Source organism: Cygnus olor, chromosome 7, assembly GCF_009769625.2.
Source record: "Cygnus olor isolate bCygOlo1 chromosome 7, bCygOlo1.pri.v2, whole genome shotgun sequence".
Classification (NCBI taxonomy): domain Eukaryota; kingdom Metazoa; phylum Chordata; class Aves; order Anseriformes; family Anatidae; genus Cygnus; species Cygnus olor.
This window is the reverse complement of record NC_049175.1, coordinates 18,215,065-18,237,136: the sequence shown is the minus strand read 5'-3', so window position 1 is coordinate 18,237,136 and position 22,072 is coordinate 18,215,065. Positions and strand designations below refer to the sequence as shown.

The window sequence follows — 22,072 nt, the reverse complement described above, 5'->3', positions numbered from 1 at the left end:
TCTGGACGACTGGCTGATGTCTTCATCAAGAAAAGGAATACACAAATGAAACTGTCTTTCTCTGGTAGAGACTGTATGCTCCAGGCAGCCCAGCAAAGCTGGCCAACATCCCATTGGAGGTGAGGTGCACAGTGGGGTTCACTCTTCTGCTGTGCTAGAAGGGAAGTTTGCTCTCTTAATAACAGGGGAAGCAGTATTAGTGCTCCTCACATTACTCATGGAAAAATGACAAACGTCCCTGTTTAAAAAGTCCTTTGCCAGGATTCTTTTAGTCAAAAGGGAGTTTCTCCTTATGAACTGACACCTCTACTTCCAGTGATGTTTCTAATGAACAATGAAAAACACGGAAGGGACTGGATGTTCCCTATCTGCACAAACCTTTTCTGTTTGTTTGTTTGTTTGTTTTGGGTTTTGTTTTTGATCAAGATGGATCAACCAGTATCCCTTGTAGCCACATGTAATGGAGATACTGGTCACCCTCCAGGCCGTGTGTCCCCCTCTCTAAGGAGGTGCCTCTGCAGAGAACCACCACAACTGCCTACAAAATCATCCTTTGGTTCCAAGTCGGCGAGTTGACTCCTTCCCACACGGAAGAAACCTTGTGGCAGGCAGCAGAGATGGCACACACATAACATCTGAGTGCGGTGCTGCCACTTGGAGGGCAGTCACCTCAGCCTAGCAGCCCAGGTGTCACACCTCCAGTCACACCAAACTCAGAAAGGGGTTTTACACTACACAGACATTGCCACGTGCACACACACACAGTTTTCCATCCATCATTTCTTATCACACATGATCTAGAGTGCAATAATGCCAAGGGAGTGTTCAGGGTAAATTAATTTATATGATGACTTTGATGCTATTATTAAAATAATGAGTGAAAGCTGCAATCAAGATCAAGGGTCCCTATTTTGCCAGGTGCTCTACAAACCCACACTGGAAGATACTCACTGTCTCCAAAAGCTTACAGTTTAAGTAGACACTTAGCTGTGGAGGAAGACCGGGGCAGGTAAAAGGGGAATAATTTATATCCATGCTCAAAGTCTGTAAGCTGGAATTAGAAGACCCTGTTTCCTGAGCAGGGATGTGTCTCTCTTCTCCGTGAGCATCACCACTAACAATCACTGGATACAGTCCTGTAAATAGCATAAAAAAAAAGCCTCCCAAAACCACCACACTTAATTCCTGAAGACATTTTGTTCTTTCTCTGCTTACAGAACCCAGGCGTGTAGGGCTGTTCCAGCAGCTGCATGCAAGGCTTCGGACCGTAGCAAGAGCAGAACAGACTCCGGCTGGAAGAATGACTCTGTCATGTGGCATCATCTAGTCAGCACGCCCTGTGGTGCTAAAAAAAGAGCCCTTCACAGAGCGCACAGTGTGCATTGTCGCTGAAAGAAGAGCTGAGACAGCATCGCCATCCCCGTGTAGGAGAGGAGGAACTGCAGGGACCGCACGCCCCAGTTCGTGGCCTTCATCTTGCCATCCAAGGGTTTATGTATTTATTACTCTTCACTCACCCTGGTGACGTGAGGTCTGAATCATTTTGCCATATTTCTGAAAGCTGAGCAGAGGAAGTGGTGGGATTCTTCTTCCGAACGTGTACTGCTATGAAGGCTGGCAGCAGAAACTCTGGGAGTTAGCATGACTTTTGTGGTGGTAACAGGTAACAACAAAGTTACCTGAAGTACCTAATTCCAGAAAATTTCACCTTGTGATGGATTAATATCAACACTAGTCTTCTTATGTGGTAGCAGTTGCTTTTTTTTTTTTTGGCCTGCTCTCTATTGGTGTGACATGGATGGTGTAATGAATGCTCCTGTGTCCTCTAAACACAGGGCTCATTCCTACTTTGCATGTATTACTGTAAAACCGGTGCAACATCACTGTTGATTTGCACTCTGAGACCAGATGCAGGTCACCAAATAAACTCTGGTGCTTGGGAAGAGCTCACTTCATACAGGATCCTCTTTTGCACCTGGTAGGGTGCCATCCTCAGTTCACTGAGCTCCCAGTCCCAAGCAGCCCCTGGCCAGAAGCCTCTCGTTTCACAGGATGACCTTGCACCCCACCTCAGTAGGGTACCCCCTGTCTCAGCATTGACAATGCTGTAGGGAGCAACCTCCCTCCCCTTCTTCTCCCAGGTAGCAGGCTCCGCTCTGCTCTGTTTTCAGCTCAGATGTATCATACGATACATCACCTCACTGCCTGACTCTGGGCAAGTCGTTACCTGTGCCATGGTGCACTTGCCAGCCTCCACTCAACAGCTGATGTTTCATAAGTGTACTGGGAGGCTGCAGTGGACCATGTCTTCGGATGCTGCCATGATGGAAGTCAGACATGAATGACTTTGTAAAACAGTGGTACAAGCAAGCTTGAGTACTATCAGTTGTTGACAATGAATTGTAGCATGGCCAGAACAGTTTGCTGTCATGTACTGACACCCCTCAGCAGCACCTGACCAGAATGAATCCCTCTTTCCTAGTGGGCTTCAACATTCACACTCAGCAAAGGGTTACTGTTCTTGCACATTTCTCTTTCCTTCAGTCTCTGGCTGTCTACTTTTTAGGGCTTTAAGGAAAATCTGTTCAGCTTCATCAGGCCTTAGCCCATGCTCTTAGCCTCATCCCTTTAGACAGGAAAAGCAACACCTCCTTCAGAAAGCATTATACTTCAACAACACTCCTCTTTCTGGCAGCTCTCATCAGTGGGGAAAACAGGTTGACAGTATGAAAGCCAAGGGTCCTTATTCCCAACAGGCGAACAAAAGTGCTACTTTGCTATTTATGTAGCAGCCTTTTCTTGGGACATTTAGAACAGAGGTCAAGGTTGTCCAACAACAGTGTCCCACAACATTTTTCTAACAGCCATCAAAAAAAAGTGCCTCATACTTAAGATTTTGACAGGATCTGGATTCTGTCTTCGTCAGCAATGGTATTTGCAAAGGATTTGTAATACATGGTGCCAGTTACCCTGAATGTCTTGAAGCTGTTTCTTCATCCCAGCTGTCTGATTCAGCCTCCAAACTCCTGATCATCACCTTTTATTGGGGCTGACTGACTATTTTGGCAGAAGAGATGATCCTGGTCAGTACAAATGGACACTGACGCTAGAGCCAGAACCTGAGCCCCGGGTTTTATGAGGAAAGGATTCAGCTTTCCTTACAGCTCACTGAGAGCCACAGCACCCCATAGGCTGGTCTGATGCTCATTGCTGCAGTGCAGCCACTCCCAAGGTGGAAATGAGCAACACAATGAAAGCCAAGGGAAGATTTTGGCCAAGGACAGAGCAAGAAAGATCCATTATTTTAATGCATGAACACTGAATGCATGAGATCTCTCATGCAAACAGCCAGGACCCCCACTCAGCAAGTTTGGGGCAACTCAGAGAGGTCTGTATGCCTTCTCAGCCTTCCCGCCTCCTATAATCTATCGCGAGCTTTTTGACATTTGATGCTCATCAGAAAGCTCATCGCCTGCAGCTCAGGACTCTCAGCTTGCCTTCCATTGTGCAAGAACAGCATGTTCCCAGCCCTGCCGATTCCAGAGGAAACAAGCCCCAAGAGTACCTTAAAGGCTTGGACACAAATAGCTCTCACTGTGTATTATTCTCAAGCCAGTCTCATGATTTTGCAGGCCTGACTCATCGCGGGTAAATGCCGAGGGGTAGTCATGTTAGTCATCCGTAGGCAAAGAGAAAAGGACCTCGCTGGGCTTGTGCCAGCACAGTATTTACTACTGTTTTAGGGCAAACAGCTGAGCCAGGACTGCAGGCCCCTGACCTAGGGGGTCATCCTAGGATCTATCAGGAGGCACAAGTGTGACATGTGGTTCAAGATCTCCTTTGCAGAGCATCCATCTCCCTCTCGAGGGTCAGTGAGCACCTGGCCTTTCCCAAAGTGTCAGTAGAGGACTCAGCAGCAGCCACCGCGCTGCCAGGGATGTGTGCCACGAGACACGTGTGGTGGCCGCAGAGAGCACGTGTCAGGCCGCTGCCAGCCCTCCACACGTGTCTCTGCTCCTCTGCTGTGACGTCTCTCCAGCTTTTCATGGCTTTTACCCGTGCTGGGGACTCCGGGTGCTTTGGCCTGGAGGAGAGGGGAGGTTTTTTATGCCAGGATCCCCTGCAAAGCCTGGACACGGCACGCTGCGGTGAGGTGGGAGCACCATCTGCCGGCTGCCGAGCGGAGGCCTGCAGCCATCCGGGGCGACGCATGCCTCTGCACGCTCATTAGGCCGTATGGCAAATTAGTGAAGGAAAAGATCACAGGATCATGTAAAACCCGCAGATAAAGCTCCTCCTGCCCGTGGTTACAAAAGGGACTCCAAGCCAATCAGTCTCGGCACCAGAGACAAGCAAAATTGCTTCAGCGCAGGCTGGCCAGCTGTAAACCAGCCGGGGCTATTTGCAGCTCCTGCCGAGCTTGCTGATGGGTTCAGCTAAAAAAGATCAAAGCATGCCACCGGGCAGATTTCTTAATGAAAGGGCTTGATTTTGCTCAGTTTGAAATGGGGTTTTGTTTCCAAATATTCCTGATAGTAATAATATTGAGGGGAGCACAGGGAGCCTGAAGAGGGAAACAAAATGCATGCCTGTGGTGCAACAGGAACCTATTTCAGCAGCTCCCATGTAGGTTTTCTCGGGTTCCTCAGGCCTGCCAAAGACACCCATGAGCCATCATTTACACTGCTCTGCTGGGGCCGCCTTCCTGTTTTTCCTGCCTCATCCTCTTGTCCACTGAGCTCCGGACCTCTCGAATCCAAAGACCTTTCCCCTCCAGCTACTAGCCCTAAGGCCACTACAGCAGGGTATCTTTGACTCCCTGTGACTCAGTCTGTGGTGGCCCACACAAGCTTCTCTGAAGGACAGTGGCTGTGTCCAGGCCAAGCAGCAGCACATGGTCTGGGCTCCTGGTCCCCAGGGGAAAGCATGGGAGCCCAAATTTCCTTCGAGGTGCATGGGGACAGGAGCGAGGTGCGGCTGGCATGCAGACAGGGCACGGTGCTCGAGCTGGGAGCTGGCATGGTCCCTCTCACGTACAGGGTGATCTTGTCTCCTGCCAGCCGGTGAGGAATGTGCTTTGACTTGCTCAGTCCTGCTCTTCCTTGTTACACCTTCCTGGAGTGCTGCACATAATTCCCCTCCCACCCTGACTGTTCTGCTTCTCCAAGCTCATCCTGCTGGTCCTTCGATGGCACAGCATCCTCTCTTCCCCCCTCAAACACACACACACTTTCCTGTGATTCTCAAGAGGTGGGTCATCCACAGGTACCCACCCCTCAGCACTTCTGTCCCTTTTGGTGCCCCGTCAGAGTGTGCTGGCAACAACTGCTCTGCACCTGCACTCACTTTCTGGACTCTCAAAAGAGTTTGGTAACAGTGTGAGCCTGTGCAAGTTACTGCCACAGTAAGTCAAGACCATTCAGAGGAAATACCCTCTACTATTATAATATGGGATAATGGAATCATGGTAGCACAGGCTGAGGATGAACTGGAGCTTTTGAAGGCCTCTAAGCTCCCTTCTCCTAGGCACACCACCTTCTAAGTGTGATGGCTAAGGAGGACTTCTCCCTAGAAACCTTTGCAGTTCCCCTGAGCCAGGCTGACTTGAACACCAGACCAGGTAGATGGAGACTGGGGCCAGCCTGGGGCCCAGGAGACTAGATCTATTCCCAAAGTGCTTCCTGGCCACAGCATCAGCTTTGCATTCTGCACGAAGGCAAAAGCATGCTAGTTGTCTTGCTGAGGCTCTTCGAGAGCTGCAGATGGAAAATGCTTTGTGATGCCAGAAGGAAAAGGTTTTTCTGAAACAAAATGAGGGGGGGAAAAGCTGTTAGCCTAGAAATCGCCCCTTTTCTCTGGGACACTGCTGAGTCTTACTGAAGGCTTCAGATGTGGCTTTGGGTCTCACCTGTGCTATCCTCCCAGTCCCCAGCCTTGTCACTGCAGTAGTGTCCCTTGAACTGTCCCTGCATGAACCGAAGGGAGAATCTGCAAATATGAGGCCAGATTTAATATTGGTAAAGCACAAGCAGACCTCATGAGAGCCTCCTCAGTGTGCGTCAGCCATGCAGCGATAGAGAGCATGAAGGTTACAAAGTCAAGCTTACAGTGAAGAGGTCATGCAGCCATTTGCGTGTTCAGGTGTGTCAATACCGTCAGTAGTGGCACAATCTTAGGTTGATATGGCAAAGAAAATAAAAATAACAGGCTTCTGGGCACACCAGCAACTTTTCTGCCTTTTCAAAGCCAAAATGGTAAAACAAAAATAAAAACAAACAAACAAACAAAACCCCACATGTATTAGCTTCTTGCATTGTGTATCCAACCCTTCTAATAAAAGGTATTAAATTTCCCCAGCTTTGTTTCTGGAGTCACTTGACCACAGGAGCAGAATAGCACAGGACAAGTTCAGCAGTGGATTGCAAGTAATATGTACACTTTTGGGGGCCCTTTGGGGATGCTTGACAAGCACCAGATACTGTTGAAGCCAGATTTTAGCTGGTGCAAAAGGCAAAGTTGCAGTCAGGTCAGTCGAAGTCTGCTTACTGCTCTGGGAAAGCAGACCTTCCTGAGACTTCTTGCTCTTTCAGGAGTGAATTCTCTTCACTCCCTAGGCATGATCTATTTATTTATTTTCATCTATTTGATGTATTTTTTAAAATAGTTATTTTTTTTATTCCTGACCTTTTTAATTTTTTGTTTGTTTGTTTTAAATCTGTCCTTCGGGAACTTTGTATTGATGCCAATAAAATTTTGAGATATCTGTGGGCCAGACTTGGAATTTTTATCCCCACTTCTTAACCTCATTTTCAGTTCCATCAGTGCATTGTTATAAGGGTGAAAGGCAGTAAGAGTGTTAGAGACTGTATTTTTTAATCTTTCTGTGATTACTTTTACAAGCTCTTTAAAGACAGTTAAGATTTCCTCTGTACTCTGGAAATTAAAGACATCTTATTTTTGTGTTTTGTATTATATGTATACATTTTTTGTTTTTAAACAAAACTGTAAGCAAACCACAGGTGGTAGTAGCTCCTCTATCTCTTGTTGTCCTCAAGCCCTGCCTGCCTTTCTGAAAGATGAGCAAATAGTCAAACACACATTACAGAACTCCATGCAAAGGTCAGATGGGATTTGAATTAGACAATGGGTCAGATGGGATAATATACCAGTCTCTCTGGCTATAAAATGTATCTTAATGCTTTGTGGACCCATTTTAGAAAATTTACAGAGCTTTGTTTAGTAACAATAACAAAATTTGGTGAACATTATAAAACCATTTTGCATCCCATTTCTTTAGAGACTACCACAAAGATTCTATTATACAGCCTTTGAGAACTGTAATTAAGTGCTTTAAAAAATGTTTGGGACTGTTTGTTTTTTTTTTTTTCCTCAGGCATTGCCTCCAGCCTCTTTGGCTTGAAGAACATGATTGTTTACGGGAAAGTTACTATTGCATTTGATGGAAAATAGAAATTGACTGGGAAGGCTGCTGGCTCCGAAGCACCCTAGTGCTCTCAGTGTTTGTATGAGCTTGGGGGAAAGCCTGCCTGCCTCTTGTGAAATCCAGATATTAAAAACATAAATTCCCCATTTTTATTTTGTATCTGCCTACAATTATTTTTTCCTCCTTTCTGCAATCCCCTTACTTAATTTATCATGGAGTAAATAAAAATAGCTCACCCCAGCAGAGCTGGTGTACGTCCTTCCTTTCCAGTTGGTCAAGATGTGGCTGAAGTTTTGCCCAGTTTCAAAATGCTGTTGCTGCTGGACCCATGGAATGAGAAAACCCTGGTTCAAGTGTACAGAAATGAGCCTTTGGACACTTGCAAGAAGCAGCTGAAAATTCTTCTTCCTGCTATTGCAAACACTTGTCAAACACGGAGCACATTTTGAAAGCTCCTGGTGGCTGTGGTATTTCTTTCTCCTCTGGCTTGCCCTGAAGGAGCAGACCCTTTCAGAGTCATGATTTAGGTCACCAAAACCATTAAATTGTGCTCAACATGGAAAAAATAATTGGGCTTATTCCCCTTACCTTTCAGTTTCTGGAGCTTTAGCCTCCACCATGTACATTTTCAAGCTCTTAGCATACATAACATCTTATTTTTAAAATATTTGTGGCTCCAGGAGTTGGGCTTTAATTTTTGCAAATACCACCAGCTTGGCTGTACTAGGATGCACCTGGGAGGCACAGCTGACCCTGGGATAAGCTGAGGGTGGCTGCATTTTCATTTCACCTGGGTGCTTGCAAACAGCCAGCCCCCTCCATGAGAGCACTGAGGGCAAAGGTAGTGTTTTGCCTGCACATGGTGCCCTGTGCCCAGCTGGAGTTGCCAGAGGCCGTCTGAGAGCAAGTCTCTGCTGGCTGCGTGGATGGAGCCACCAAGCAGGGGTATTCCTCTATTTGGGAGCCCGGCCACATCCTTGCCCTGGCCTGGCCTGTTCCTTGGGTGAAATGAGTTTGATGGGTCTCAACACATGGTTTGGCTGATCACATCCACAGCACAAAAATCAGCTGTGCAGCGTGGAGAAGATGCAGCTCACACCAGGGAGAAAGCATATAGCTCAATGCCTGAAAGAGATCTGGGGTGGCTGCATGGCAGCTTTGCTAGTTTTATCACAGGCACAGAGAAGGGAAGGCAGTGAGATGTGGGGCTGGCTGGTGGTGTCCTGGATAGAAGATGACCTTCCCTACGGACCCCATAGGGCATGGAGATTTGACCATGAGCTGGTGCAGAGGATGCTCCTAGGGCTCCAGGACAGGGTGGCGAGGGCAGTCCCGTTGGCCTGGGGCTGGTTGGAGTGGCTGAGGTGTGACACCGACATGTCCCCTGTGGCCAGGAGGGATGGGCTGGGTGCCCTTGACTTGGGATAACACCTCACTGAGCAACCACTGACTTTCCCAAACCCAAGGTACTCTTGCATGGACTTCACAGAACACCCTTAAAGCAAAAATTAAGGGTGAGAGGGAAGGTTTAGCCGGAGACCTTTCTTCCAGGGCAGAGATGGCATATTGCACACAGGAGGTGGGAAGAAAGGGCAGGTCTCCATGATGAGGGAGGAGCAGATGGAGTCCTAAACTGGCCCTGATCCCCTTAAGTTTCTGGGGGAGACCGAGGCAGAGACAATACTTAGATAAATGTCCCCAGCCTTCTCCCTGACACCTCCAAAGATGGGGCCCAGGCAGGCCATCCCCAAGCCCCCAGGCCAGAGCACCCAGCTGCTGGTGGTGCCTCTGCAGCAGGAGGAGGTGAGGGCACGGCGAGCAGCCCTTCCCGCTGCTTTAGCGGGGGATGGAGAGGCAGAGCAGCGGCCGTGGAGATTGAGTCTAGTGATTGCTTTAAGGGATTTGCTGTCTCTTTCTTTCTCCCTCTCTCTCTCTCTTTTTCTTTCTCTCTCTCTCCTTTTCCCCCCCTTTTCCCTCCCTCTTATCCCTTTCGTGGTGCATTTGTCTTCGAGGAACCTGGGGTGTTCTTTTCATCAGTTCAATCTCTCTCTGGCACTTGAGTCCTGATTGGCTGAAGGACTTAGGGAAAAAAAAAAATCTTTAATTAAGTAGATAATCTCTTCTTAGGAAGTTCTGCGGCTCCATTTCACCAACCCCCCTTTAGCTCTTACTTTAGGATTGGTTACCCTTCACAGAAGTTGGGATTCAGGGGGCATGCGCCTCTTCATCACACCAGGAGCGCCGGGTGGAAAATAACTTCATCCCTTCCCTAATTTTTGTTGCATTTCTTTTTTCTTTTTTTTTTCTTTCCTTTTTCTTTTTGTTTCCCTGGTGGTGGTACCCATTTTTTTATTTTTATTTTTTAGGATGTCCTTTCTCCCTCTTTATTTGGATTTTATGTTTCACATGGACCCTTATCTGGGCATCTTCCTCCTCACTCCCTTCTTCCAACCCTGCTGTGCCTGGTGAGTATTGAGAGCACCTCAGCCTGTGTCGCAGGCAGGTGCTCTTCCCAGAGACCCTAAGGATATTCCTCTTCACCTTCCTAAATGTCCCCTCTTTTCCATGTAGCTCTGTTCTGTTCTTTAGTGGGCCCAGATATTTAACTAAGTCCCAAGACAACCATTGGCAGAGACATTCGATCTAAGCAGAGAATTCCCCTTCTTTCCCCCTCACCTCCCAGCAGTAACTCTATGGGACAGATCCTGAGCTGGAGTAAATTGGAGCAGATGTCCCAAGAGCAGATGTGAAAGATCTAGCCCCTCACTTCCAATTGGGAAGATATCCCATTGGGACAGTCAGGGATTTCTGGTTTTCCAAAGGCTCACTGTCTGCTTGCCTCTGGTCTTAACCAAATCAAATGGGGCTTCTCTTATTCTCCCCGGACAAGACAGTCCCTGATTAAGAGCTCAGAGACAGCAGGGATAAGCTCGATGCACAGGAGCATCACTCTGTGATGCCTGCACAGGGTCAGGATTACATGTCTGAAATTTGTGTATTAGGGTTTCCTGGGGAGAAGCTTTTGGTGTAGAAATTGCTACGGTTTAGTTCCCAATGAACTGGGACCCATCAGAAGCATCCCCTGGGTACAAACCTGTGGCCATCTCCTGGCGACCTAATGCTCATCCTCAGAGTTGTTTATTTCCAGAAATGTTTTATAAGGGTGAACAGAAAGAGATTACATTTGCATCACTTCTAGTATCATCTCTTGTGGAGTATATCTATCCCATGCTCAAGCGGAGATGGGCTCAAATGACCTAGCTCTGTAGGTATTTGTTTCATAAGTGATTTCTACTGAGTACCCAAACTTTATTCTCCCTTTCTGTGATGCCCCTGTGAATCTGCTCAGTGGATCACAGACTTATCTCTAACAGCAAGGAAAGTCTTTTCCCATTCAATTACTAAAATCCCCTGCCTCCCCCATAGCAGATCTCTGGAGTTGTTACTGTGGATGGAAAAATCAAAATTACAGAAAGGGAAACTCAAGACTAAATGGGAACTGATTCTTGCTAGTGTGGGGGTGAAATCTGTGTTCTCTCAGAGGTTTTCTCCTCCCTTGTAGACCTCTAAATATGATACAGTGGCAAACTCAGGACAAATTTTACTTCCTGAGCAAGGGGAATATGTATGTTATGCAGAAAGGCTAGGCAAGGCAAAAACTCATACTGATTTTATTTTGTTCTTTTCCTTCTCCCTTTATATGTCTCTTACTTTCCCCAGTATAAAGTAGGTTTAAAATACATTAAAAGGAAAAATAAATCAACATCTGTTAGAAAAAGTCAAAGGGCGGAATTTTCAGTGCATGAAGTGGAGTGAAATACAGAAATCCCAGACATTTTCAATGGAAGTGGAATGTCTAAATGTCCTGCTTGACTTTCAGAAGGTTTTATCTAAAAGAAAAGTTTATAGCTCAAGATAGCTCTTCTCTGAGCATCTTGCTCATAGGTCATAGTTTCCTGAGAGAAAGGAAAATTGTAAACTTTATTTGAAATGATCATATTGCAGATCCTGTCCTTTAACTCTCACAGAGGAAAAAAAAAAAAAGAAAAAAAAAAAGGTTAATGGGAATCGTAATAATCCTGCTTGCAATTTCTGCTGTTTATCTGATCTAAGTGCTTAAAATTCAACAAGATCGTTTTTTTTTGTTTTGTTTTGTTTTTTTTCCTTCTGTGATTTGATCACTATAATTCAGAGCAGGGCAGGGGGAGGTATTTAGATCAACAATAAATGCTTTTTGTATATGTGGCCACTTCCCTTCTCTGATAGTGAATTAGATTCTGCCATATAAGCTAGGTGGAATGGTCAGCATGTTTCTAGACCAGCAAAGTGTCAGGATTGTATTTAGGAACTAAAAACTTAATAAATATAAGAAAATCGAGAGAAATGAAATAACAAATGTAAACCCTCAAATGTTAATGAGTTACCTCCTAGTTTCTTATCCTGTAGGAATAATGTAACAACCTCTAATGCCACAACTTGCTTCCAAATGCTTTTTACACTTCAGATATGGGGTTGCCTCTAGTTTCTGGTGTTGCTGGTTTTCTAATAGCTTGAGGATGAAATTCAGGTTGAAAGTGAAATTGTATCCATTTTCTGTGTTTAAAACAATGACAGTAAAGATCTAAATACAGCTATATCATTTTCTAAAGAGAGAAATCTGAATCAGCAGCAGAGCAGCGTGAGTGGGTGATCAGGTATCAAACAAGTTCTTTAATGGGAGATTTGATAAGACTCTCAGGGCATATTAAACTGAGGAGCAGGGTGCATGTTATTGGGTAACATTGTAACTGAGTAGAAATTATCAGAGGCTTATTAGTATTTGATATGTGTAAAATATAATGGGACAGATACTTGGTGGCATCATTTCCTATTGAACCCAACAGAATGTGACAGACAACCTCTGCTATAGGTTAGCTTTGAGATAATTTTCTAGTATCAGATGCAATGAAACATCACTTGTCCTAGGTCTGCTTTATCCCGCAATGAACAGAGTTAGCATAACACCCTGCCCAGTGCCCTGCGTGGGCTGGGAAGGTGGTTGCCCACTCGGTGGGTCCCTACTCCCTGGCTGCTGAGGTCTGTCTCTGCTCTGCTCCCATCTGTGTAATGCTATCCTGGAGTTTGAAGGCAGAGGGAAAGAGTATTAGATAGCTAGAAAATATAAAAAATAATAAACAAATCATGCTACAGAGACAAAAACGAAGAGAGATTCATTTCCATAGTGATTGCTACTTGCCTTTCAGAGATGACTCCAGTGGCACTGCCAACATTCCACTACTTCTGTGGTACAAGTGGCTTAATTGCTTTCTGTCCTTGCTAGAGACTATATCCAGAAAAAAGATGAAATTTTCTTAGCTAGATCATATGGTCAAGGACAAAGTGAACAGTTTGTCTCCATTATTACCTTTCGTTCCCTCTCAGAATAAATAAGAAAACTTCCAGCCATACGATGGCCTACTTTGCAGCAGATAGCACCCCGATATTCAAACTGTCCCATCTCCCCTTCTCCTGAAAGCACTTGCAGCTGCAAGAGTTAAATGTGGGGGGGTAAGTGTACTGATCTGAAAGAACCCTTCACTCATCTAAGTGCTACAAACCCACCCAGCAGCATGCCTGCCCGTTGATCGGAGAGCTCAGGGAAAATGCCTTCTGTCTCTCCGACTTAATAAAAACGTTCAGAATATCCTGCTGGGAAATTGCTACTGTACCATTTGCTCAGCTGCAGATGGTGAATTGGCATATCCTGAACTTGGCCTTTTTGTGAACCTTGAGGTTTATCCTGGGAGGAACAGACCCACTGCTTCAATGCAGTTATGTCAACTGACGCCTGCTAGCAGACTGGTTTTCCGTAAACCCTGAACCCATGGATTACTGTCCTCCTCCTAAAGCCACCCTCACAACTAGGGTTCCTAGTCCAAGATGAGGCCCGCAAAGGTTTGAAACAAATGCTTCTTGAGCACTGGGAATTTGCTTTTTCCTACCAAAGAAGTGGGAAGCAGTGCAGATGGGATGTATCTCGTTTCACAAAGGCCAGATAAGAGAGGAATTGTAATTCCCTAGATCTTTCCTACACGAGGGCATTTTAGCAGAATTTTCTCACAGCTGCTACCAGGGACTCAGATTCATACCAACACTGTCATAAGCAAGCTAGTGTGGTCCCCATGGCAAAGCTCTTAAGGAAAAGGCAAAGGACAGGAGGGAAAACAGATGGAAAATAACTTGTTCATGCTGCTACCCAGTTGCGCGAGGATGGGGACCCACAGAGCTTACACAGTCTGAAAAGCCCCAGGTTCATGCCCCTGTGTGATTCAGGTCACCCGATGCTCTAATCACCCGGCTACAGATGCCGTCTCTCCAAGTCCCAGGAAATATTTAATTAGCTGTACAATGCAGAAGCGGCTCCCAGAGGAAAATTCCTCTGCAAAATAGCCATCAGCTTCATGCCGAAGCACCCACCGGGCCTGAAGAACAGCTGGGGCTGAATCCCGGGCCTGAAACAAAGGGAAAGGGCCTGCTGCTCTCACACTGTGCCGTGGCCACGGCCCCCTCCCACCTTGACCCGGGGGAGCCTTTCCCATATCTTCATCCATATGGATACATTTCCACAAAAAAAAAAAAAAGGAAAAAAAAAGTAGACTTGCCAAATGAAACTTTGCAAACTAGCTCTTCGAACTCCTTCTCAACTGTGAATAATAGGAATGATCGGGTTTCTTGTGGTTTTGACTGAGCTAAAGCAGCTAGCCCTCCTTAGCCCTCCTTTTTGTGGTGTACCTCTGAGAGATCACCGTCAGGGCAGCTCTAGCTGAGGGGACTGCCGCATGGCTGCACTTCTGCGCCCACCTTGGGGTGTTAGTGTCTGCTTTTGCCTGCACTCCTGGGACACCCAAGCCAGCGCTGGGGTTCCCAGCGCTGAGGCTCTGTGAGAGCCCAGTTTCTCTCAGCGTATGCTCCAGCTTTTGCACCATTACTCAATGCAAGGTCTCAAGCAGCTCACATCACCTCCCCGGCCTCGGTGTCCTCCACTGGGGTACAGCACTCATCTATCTTAGAGCCACAGTGTGCCTGCAGGGCAGGCTCTCCACAGAGTCACCAGAAACAGTCATGAGGGTTATTTTGCAAACCTGGAGTTTTGGAACGAGCTGATTGTAGGATAAGCCTCCCTCCTCTTGCTTCATTTCTGGCTAGGGATTGTCGGGGTTGGCTGTTGGTCCTTTCTGCCAGACATAGCTAAGCTGCATCCTCCAGATCCCTTGTAGTGGTCACAGCACCACACATGGTCTTGATACTGACAGACCACTTGCATTGAAACAGCCTTTCTTGGTGGAAAAAGAGACTTGGAAGGTTTCAGTGACCCTGATTTCCAGCACGATCCTGCAAATCGTTGTACTGGTACAGGGGAAGGAGCTCAAGGCTGCAGGGAATGGGGGAGGCCGGTGGGGATTTTCTCCAGTGGAGAAATAGCCAGCTGAATGCTAGCCTGTGAGCAAGCCTGCGGCCAGGCAGTAACCAGGCTGAGGGGTTGGTGATCCTACAGTGACCTCCTGAAATCCTTCATTCAGCTTCAGCAGCCCCCAGCTGCCACCCACCAACAGCAGCAGCTCAGGACACTCTCAGTCCCTGCTGAGGACACTGTCACATCAGCTGGTGGCCAGGTCATGGCCTACCACTGCCCAAGGAAAGGGGGAAGCTGCTCTCAGCTCAGGCTCTGCAGTCACCTGTGCATTGCCCTGGCAGGCAGCAGATCTCACTGGGCACAGTGTGGCCTTTTGGGCAGGGTAGTCTCAGGTGGGAGCAATGAGAAGAGACTGCTGTTTTGCTTTTCCCTCCCGTCCCACCTGGAGGCAGGAGGAACTGGTTAAAAATGTTGTGCCATGACAAACAAAAGCCACATGCCAAAAGAGCATGAAATTGGCAGCAAAAAACTTGTGATTCAAAAATAAATATTAGAGTTCCTTTCCTTTATTTTGCAATATCCTTAGGAAGGGAGCCCACATTTTTTTCCCCTCTGTAAAAGGAGTAGAATTTGTTGATCTATGGAACAAAGCAGGGGGATCATTGGGCTCACAGAGCTAAAGATTTTAGAAGCCCAAAATTTAAGATTACTGAAGTAGACCTAGTGCATTTTCAGTAGAAAAATGAATTTCTATGAATAGTGGCAGTTTTCCGTAAACAGTAGCAGAAATAAAATTTTCACAGGAATACTTACAAGTAGGCAGCTCTGGAAACTGTTCGTCTCAATTTTTTCACATTTCACTTGGAAAACATCAAAGATTAATTTGGGCCAAGCAAGAGAAGAGCATGGGCTGCCAAAGCTGGCATCGTAGGAATGCAGGAGGCCATGGGGCATGGCCCATCTCCTGGGGCTGGGTGCACGCTACCCTGAGTTAAGCTGAGGAGCATTTGGTTATGGCAAAAAGCAAGGGTAGGGGAGCAAGGAAGCACTAAAAATATGGGGGAATTGGTATGAAAGGCAGCTGTGAGGAGGAGAGCGAAAAGAAGGAGCGGTGATAGAGGGCAAGGGGACTGCAGCAGTGGGGAGGGAAGGAGGGGTGCAGACAGCAGGGCTGGGGAGTTGCTCTGGAGAGGAGGGCAGAGGAGAGTGCAGTCATGGGGACCTGGGGAAGATGGGTCCTTGGGGCTGGGCAGGCAGAGAGGGTCCAACCTGGAGGGGGGAGCAGGCAGGGGGAAGGAGGAGACACCGAGAGACCAGAGGTGCCTGCAGCCAGGAGCCAGGCAGGCTGCGGGGCTGAGAGGAGAGCCCTGGGATGCCAGGCATTCCCCAGGCCCCTCCGCCGTCACCCCCTCCCTGCTGACACTGTCTCTGTCTTCCAGGTCAGTGAATAATTTCCTGATGACGGGCCCCAAGGTAAGAGAAATCCCTTTGATCTCTGTCCCTGATTCCACTAAACCCAGGAAAGGGGGTGGGGGGTGGCTCCTCCTTCCCACTCCTCTCCATCCAGCCTCAGCCAGAGCTCCCCTCACCCCAGGACTCCAGCAACAAGGCAGGGGAGGGCCAGGGATACCCTCCTAAGAGCTGCAGCTCCATGGGCTGTCAGCAAAGGAGCCTGGGCTCCTAAGCTGCTTGGGGTCAGAATTTGGAGATGGGTCTGCTGACACCAGGTGAGGATCTCACCTGCCATCTGTTGCTTCCTGCTGATCCAGTCAGCATCAGGACCCATGGTTATCCGGCTGGAAGGACACTTTCTGTGGCCCTACAAAACACGCTTCCTCAAGGAGCACAGCTGGAATTGCCAGGAACTTGTTTGGTGTTTTTGACCCCCCTTCTCCTTAGACCCCTCTTTTAGAGGCTTATTTTTCCCTAACCAGGACCAGCTGTAAAATTCACCCCCAGATTTTTGTTCCTCCTGATAAATTCATCTTTAGAAACCATCTCCTTTCACACTGGAGAGATAAGGGTTTCCCCACTGCCTGGGCTGGCCAGCACATTGCTCCTAATGTGGCTACTAGCCAACAGCTCCATTTGGCCTTCTCCCTGCAAGAGGCTTAGCCTCTGACCTGGCACAGCAGAAAATGCATTTCCTGCGGCTGCTGGCAACTGCCAGACCCCAGGGGAGCCAAACCCAGGACAGCCCTTCAGCTCTGTACATCTTGTCTCAATAAGATGGCACACAAGTCCTTTGCAGTTGAATGCCAGCCTCCTGAGGAGACTGGTGCTCTGCACCATGCTTCTCCATCCACCGAGACCCCAAAGCAGCAGGGCCCTCAATATGCAGTGCCAGGGTGATGCCATCCCCCTCCTGACCTGCTGCTCTGCCCCTAGGCCTATCTCATCTACTCCAGCAGCGTGGCAGCCGGGGCGCAGAGCGGCATCGAGGAGTGCAAGTTCCAGTTCGCCTGGGACCGCTGGAACTGCCCTGAGAGGGCACTGCAGCTCTCCAGCCACGGCGGGCTGCGCAGCGGTAAGGAAAGCATTGGACACCACTACCGGGACCCCCTTGCCACAGGTTAGAGCCCAGCAGCCCCTCCTCTCTTCCCATGTGCCTCCTTTCCTGCCCTGTTCCCACACGGGCTGTCCCTCTCCTGGGAAAGCCCAGGAGGGATCTTCCAGGAGGCCCCTTCACACATCAGACGTGCTGGGACTTAGCTTCAAGGCAAGGCAGCCTTGCAACTCCAGTGCTGCCTCTGGACCTACTGAGACCCAGCTGGTGCAGGAGTGCCCCACCAAGCCCCGTGTGGGCTGCTGGACACACCATACTCAAGATGGGCCTCTTGCCTTCAGGGCTGGGAACCAGCATGGAGCAGTGAACAGAGGGATGGAGGTGAAGTGAGCAGACAGAGCTCTGCAGCGGCTGTGTTCTGGCCAAGGAGCAGGAGAGGGAGGAAAATCTCCCCACGGCTTCCAGGAGACTGAGATGTCAGAGACACCTTGGGCAGAAATCCAGTGTTGGCTGGGACTGGGAGAGGGTCCCAGAACCATTCCTGTCTAGGTTATCTGCTCAGATACAGACCCTGCTGATATTAAATGAAAGCCAAAGGCCCAGTGACATTAACTGATAAACACCACACAGATCTTGGTGGGTAGGTATGGGCACCGCACTGAGCCCCTGTCAGTCTGGGCTGGTGTCTAGCAGAAGAAAAGGATTGAGGGGGCTGTGGGGAAGGAGCCCTTCCACCCCTGGAGAAGGCCTCTTCCGCCCTGGGTTGTATCAGTGAGATGCAGGGGACATTTGGGTGTCTGTGCTGTATACTCACTGGTGAGCTCCCACGACAGCCAAGCGATAAACTCATCCACACCCTTGGAATAGCACAAGTCAGTTTGGATCAAGCCTGGAAGCTTCCATCTTCATGTGGTTCAAGCCAAGATGAAGCTAATCTAACATATGGGGTCTCCTCTCTGCCCTGCAAAGCTCCGCTCATTGCAAACCTCATCCAACCCAGTCTCCTGCATGGCAAGAGTAATTTCTACCACTGGTCTTGCCATGAAATCTTTAGCACATTTGCTCTTCTTGTCTTCCCGCTTGACAGCAAACCGAGAAACCGCCTTTGTCCATGCCATCAGCTCTGCAGGCGTCATGTACACACTGACCCGGAACTGCAGCCTGGGGGATTTCGACAACTGCGGCTGTGACGACTCCCGCAATGGGCAGCTCGGTAAGGAGAGACAAGCTGGGGTCCCTCTGTCACGCCCCAGACTGCAGGAGGAAGCTCTCCTCTCCTCCACAATTTCACCAGAACTACCGTTGGGGAATGCAGGATGGCATTTATAGACCTCAGGAGCTTTCATCAGCATAGCAGATATATGAGAGCACAGTCAGGAGAAACACTGGCAGTGCCCAGCCTTCATCCCATCCCCGTCCCCACTGTCCCTAGCCTCTAGCTGCTGTGTGACCCTTGGTGTGGAAACCCAGGGCTTCACTGCTCTGGCTCTCCCCTCAGCTCTCACACAAAACAGTGAAATTTGGGCATTTTGTTTTGAAAGGAAAAAAGTGAGATTTTTAAATTATCAAGATCTTTTAAAAGCCTTTTCTTGTTTAACTGTACTGGGCAGTTGGTGCGTGTCAGTTTGTGAGAAACTCCACTGGAGTGCCCAGTATTGAGTAATTTGCTTTATTGGCTAATACTTTTTAAAACAGTCACCATTTCATAGGTGTCTGAGGCCTGGGATGGCCCGTCTCTAGGAGAGTAAGACTTTTGGGCAACGACACAACAAATTTTATCTTCTCTGGAAAACTGAGCTAGTCATGCTACACTTCCTTTCCCCAAAACATGTCTGTTTTTCATGAAAATTTTCCATTGCGAACTTAAAAACTTGGCAGGCAAAAGAAATTTTTGGGTTTGTCCAAAACATTACGGTTCAATTCCACATGCTGCCACGCTGACTCTGGGTTGCTGTTTCTGCGCTGGTTCAATGTTTCCATTCTCCCTTCGGCCCCAGCTCTTGATTTGGACTTCATCATCCGCTGCAATCATCCACCTCCCGTGAGACACCACCGCCTTTCCCTGCGAGAGGGCACCCAGGCAAGGGCCAGGCCTTTCAGGGACAAGAGGCACAAGGCCATTAAACCACAACGCCCACGATGTACCACTGAGGCACACAAGGGTCAGAATATTCCAGATTTCAAACCTTCCCAGAGAATTTGGTATTTTTCTCTAGGAGGAAAAGAAGAAACCGCACGATGTGTTTCCAGGCAGCTGAGCTAAATTACCAAGCCCACACTAGGTTAGCAAAAGTACCCGCCACATCTTGCTGTATGGTTTCAGACTGGACTGATTAAAGTCATGTTTAGAGGGAAGGTGATTAAAGACCCAAAGCCTCATCTACGTAAGACTGCTAATATATGATAATTAACAGCTTCTGAATCCTGTTCTATAGAAAGCCGGGAAATCCTTGGGTTTGTTATATGTGCCTTCACTTCTTGCATGAGCCACATACTGCCCAGGCCTCAGCAGAAATGGCAGAAACCCAAGGGGAAGGAAACTGGGAATACCACTGGGCAAATGGCTGGCTTTGTCCCCCAGCCTCCATTCCCCATCCTATCACTTCTGGTGACCACCCTTTCTCATCCCTGGGGCCACAGCACGGTGAGGGGCTGGTTCCCTGGCAGTGCACAGCACATCTCCTTTCCTAGGTGGGCAAGGCTGGCTGTGGGGAGGCTGCAGCGATAACGTGGGCTTCGGGGAAGCCATCTCCAAGCAGTTTGTGGATGCCCTGGAGACTGGACAAGATGCCAGAGCTGCTATGAACCTGCACAACAATGAGGCAGGTAGAAAGGTGAGCCCCCTCCCTCCCTCCAGACCTGGAAGCACATACCTGATGTGCTCTGGCCATTCACTATGGTGTCTCACTGCTTGCTGTGGCTAAAAGCATGTGCCCGGAAGAAATAATTACCTTGCTGAGGAGAAGGAAAGGCAGGGTAGCAGTACTGACATGATGAGTGTTTGTTCTAACATAGCGAACCTTCCGTGATTACCCTGCTAACTCCTCCTTGCTGTCCTTTCTCCCTCTTCAAGTAGTAAAGTCCCTTGGAGAAGCAAATCTGAACTTTCAACCAACCATCCCTGGTCAGGTCTATTGTACAAGGAGGGGCCGTGGCAGACCCCTCCACAAGGTTGGAGCCAGACCTGTCCATGAGCTGCAGCACAGAAACGACCCCCGTGAGCCCACTGGACATTTTCCTGCATCCCCTCTCTCTCCTCATCTTGCAGGCTGTCAAAGGAACCATGAAGCGGACTTGCAAATGCCACGGCGTGTCGGGGAGCTGCACCACCCAGACCTGCTGGTTGCAGCTGCCCGAGTTTCGGGAGGTGGGCACTTACCTCAAGGAGAGGTACCACAAGGCCCTGAAGGTGGACTTGCTGCAGGGGGCAGGGAACAGCGCTGCCAGCCGGGGTGCCATCGCCGAGACCTTCAGCTCCATCTCCAAGAAGGAGCTGGTCCACTTGGAAGACTCTCCTGATTACTGCCTGGAGAACAAGACGCTGGGGCTGCTCGGCACGGAGGGGAGGGAGTGCCTGAAGAGAGGCAAGGCGCTCAGCAAGTGGGAGAAGCGGAGCTGCCGGCGGCTGTGTGGGGACTGCGGGCTGGCGGTGGAGGAGAGGCGGGCTGAGATGGTGTCCAGCTGTAACTGCAAGTTCCACTGGTGCTGTGCCGTGCGGTGCGAGCAGTGCCGCAAAAGGGTCACCAAGTACTTCTGCGTCCGCAAAGAGAAGCGGGAGCGGAGCGGGAGTGGTGGGGCCAGCCGCAAGCTCAAGAGAAAGCTCTAACTGTCCCCTGCTTCTCCACGGCCTTCTCTGTCCCTCTCCTTCCCTCCCCACCTCCCCAGCAACCCCTGGCACCATTTCCTTTTGGGTTAGCTTTGTCTCATTCCCAAGCAAGGCCTCTTCACCCAGCATCACCTCACTGGGGCTTGGACAAGGCAGAAGAGCTCCCCTGGGCCTTGGCCATACCGAGCATTTCCTGCTAGTGCAGTGGCTGATGACCTCTGGGACACTCATGTTGACAAAACCAGGTGAGATTTGGTCCCTTCAGCCCAGGATTACTCTATCCAGTGACTCTTTTTCTTGCTGAAAACGCAGCTGCTCTCCGTGGCTCCTGCTCCTTTCAGCTTTTCTGTTCCCCAGGCAAGTGCTGCTCACGCTGCTCTGGGCTTTTAAGCAAGCAAGATCAACACTCAGGAAAACATGAGGAAGCTAAGATGGCACCACTAGATGTGGGCCACTCAGAGTGGTATACCCTAAAACAGAAGAGGCTTCTAGTACTGTTTAAAAAAAAAAAAAAAAAAAGAGGCCCTAAAAGAAAATTGTTACTGCCTTTTATTAAGCCCTGCACTGAGGAAAGAGAAAAGGTGTGCAACTCCTTCCTGTAGTGAGCCAGCCTCCAGGAAGCCCACAGTATCGCCTCCCACCCTTTCACAGCTTTGCTAAACTCTCCAATGCTTCGCTTTGCAATTGAGACAGCAGCAGCAAGATTCAAGCTGCTGCTTGACCTGCCCATTAAACATTTGTCCTAAGAAGGGGTCACGTCACTTGCTTTCTTACATGCTTGCTCTGCATCTTCAATGCCTTCAGGTCTGGCCTCCCTTTTCACCCCAGCGCTTGACTGGTTGGTGCCATAATGATGCCCTCACACTTCTCCAGTCCCTCTTCCATCCCAATCTCCCCCAGAGA

At 48.7% G+C, this 22,072-nt stretch overlaps 1 protein-coding gene and 1 long non-coding RNA gene across 2 annotated transcripts; one reads left to right on the top strand and one right to left on the bottom strand.

Annotated features, from left to right (window-relative positions):
* Positions 1-228: 228 nt before the first annotated feature.
* LOC121072792 lies at positions 229-8,016 on the bottom strand. The gene is made up of 3 exons (XR_005821389.1): positions 7,681-8,016; positions 5,909-5,988; positions 229-5,801 (listed from the first exon to the last, which is right to left on the bottom strand). It is a non-coding gene; the product is annotated as an uncharacterized LOC121072792 (long non-coding RNA).
* Positions 8,017-8,442: 426 nt separating this feature from the next.
* WNT8B (Wnt family member 8B) lies at positions 8,443-22,072 on the top strand. Its single transcript, XM_040562745.1, has 6 exons — positions 8,443-9,909; positions 16,277-16,310; positions 17,226-17,364; positions 18,431-18,556; positions 20,035-20,177; positions 20,612-22,072. The coding sequence occupies exons 1-6, from the start codon at positions 9,812-9,814 to the stop codon at positions 21,167-21,169; spliced, it is 1,098 nt and encodes a 365-aa protein (XP_040418679.1). The 5' UTR covers positions 8,443-9,811; the 3' UTR covers positions 21,170-22,072.

Bases quoted from the DNA above. Each gene is read 5' to 3' on its own strand.
- WNT8B (XM_040562745.1), top strand. From the start codon at position 9,812: ATGTCCTTTCTCCCTCTTTATTTGGATTTTATGTTTCACATGGACCCT. The intron at 18,557-20,034 runs GTAAGGAGAGAC...CTCCTTTCCTAG, and splicing joins CTCCCGCAATGGGCAGCTCG to GTGGGCAAGGCTGGCTGTGG. The intron at 20,178-20,611 runs GTGAGCCCCCTC...CTCATCTTGCAG, and splicing joins ACAATGAGGCAGGTAGAAAG to GCTGTCAAAGGAACCATGAA.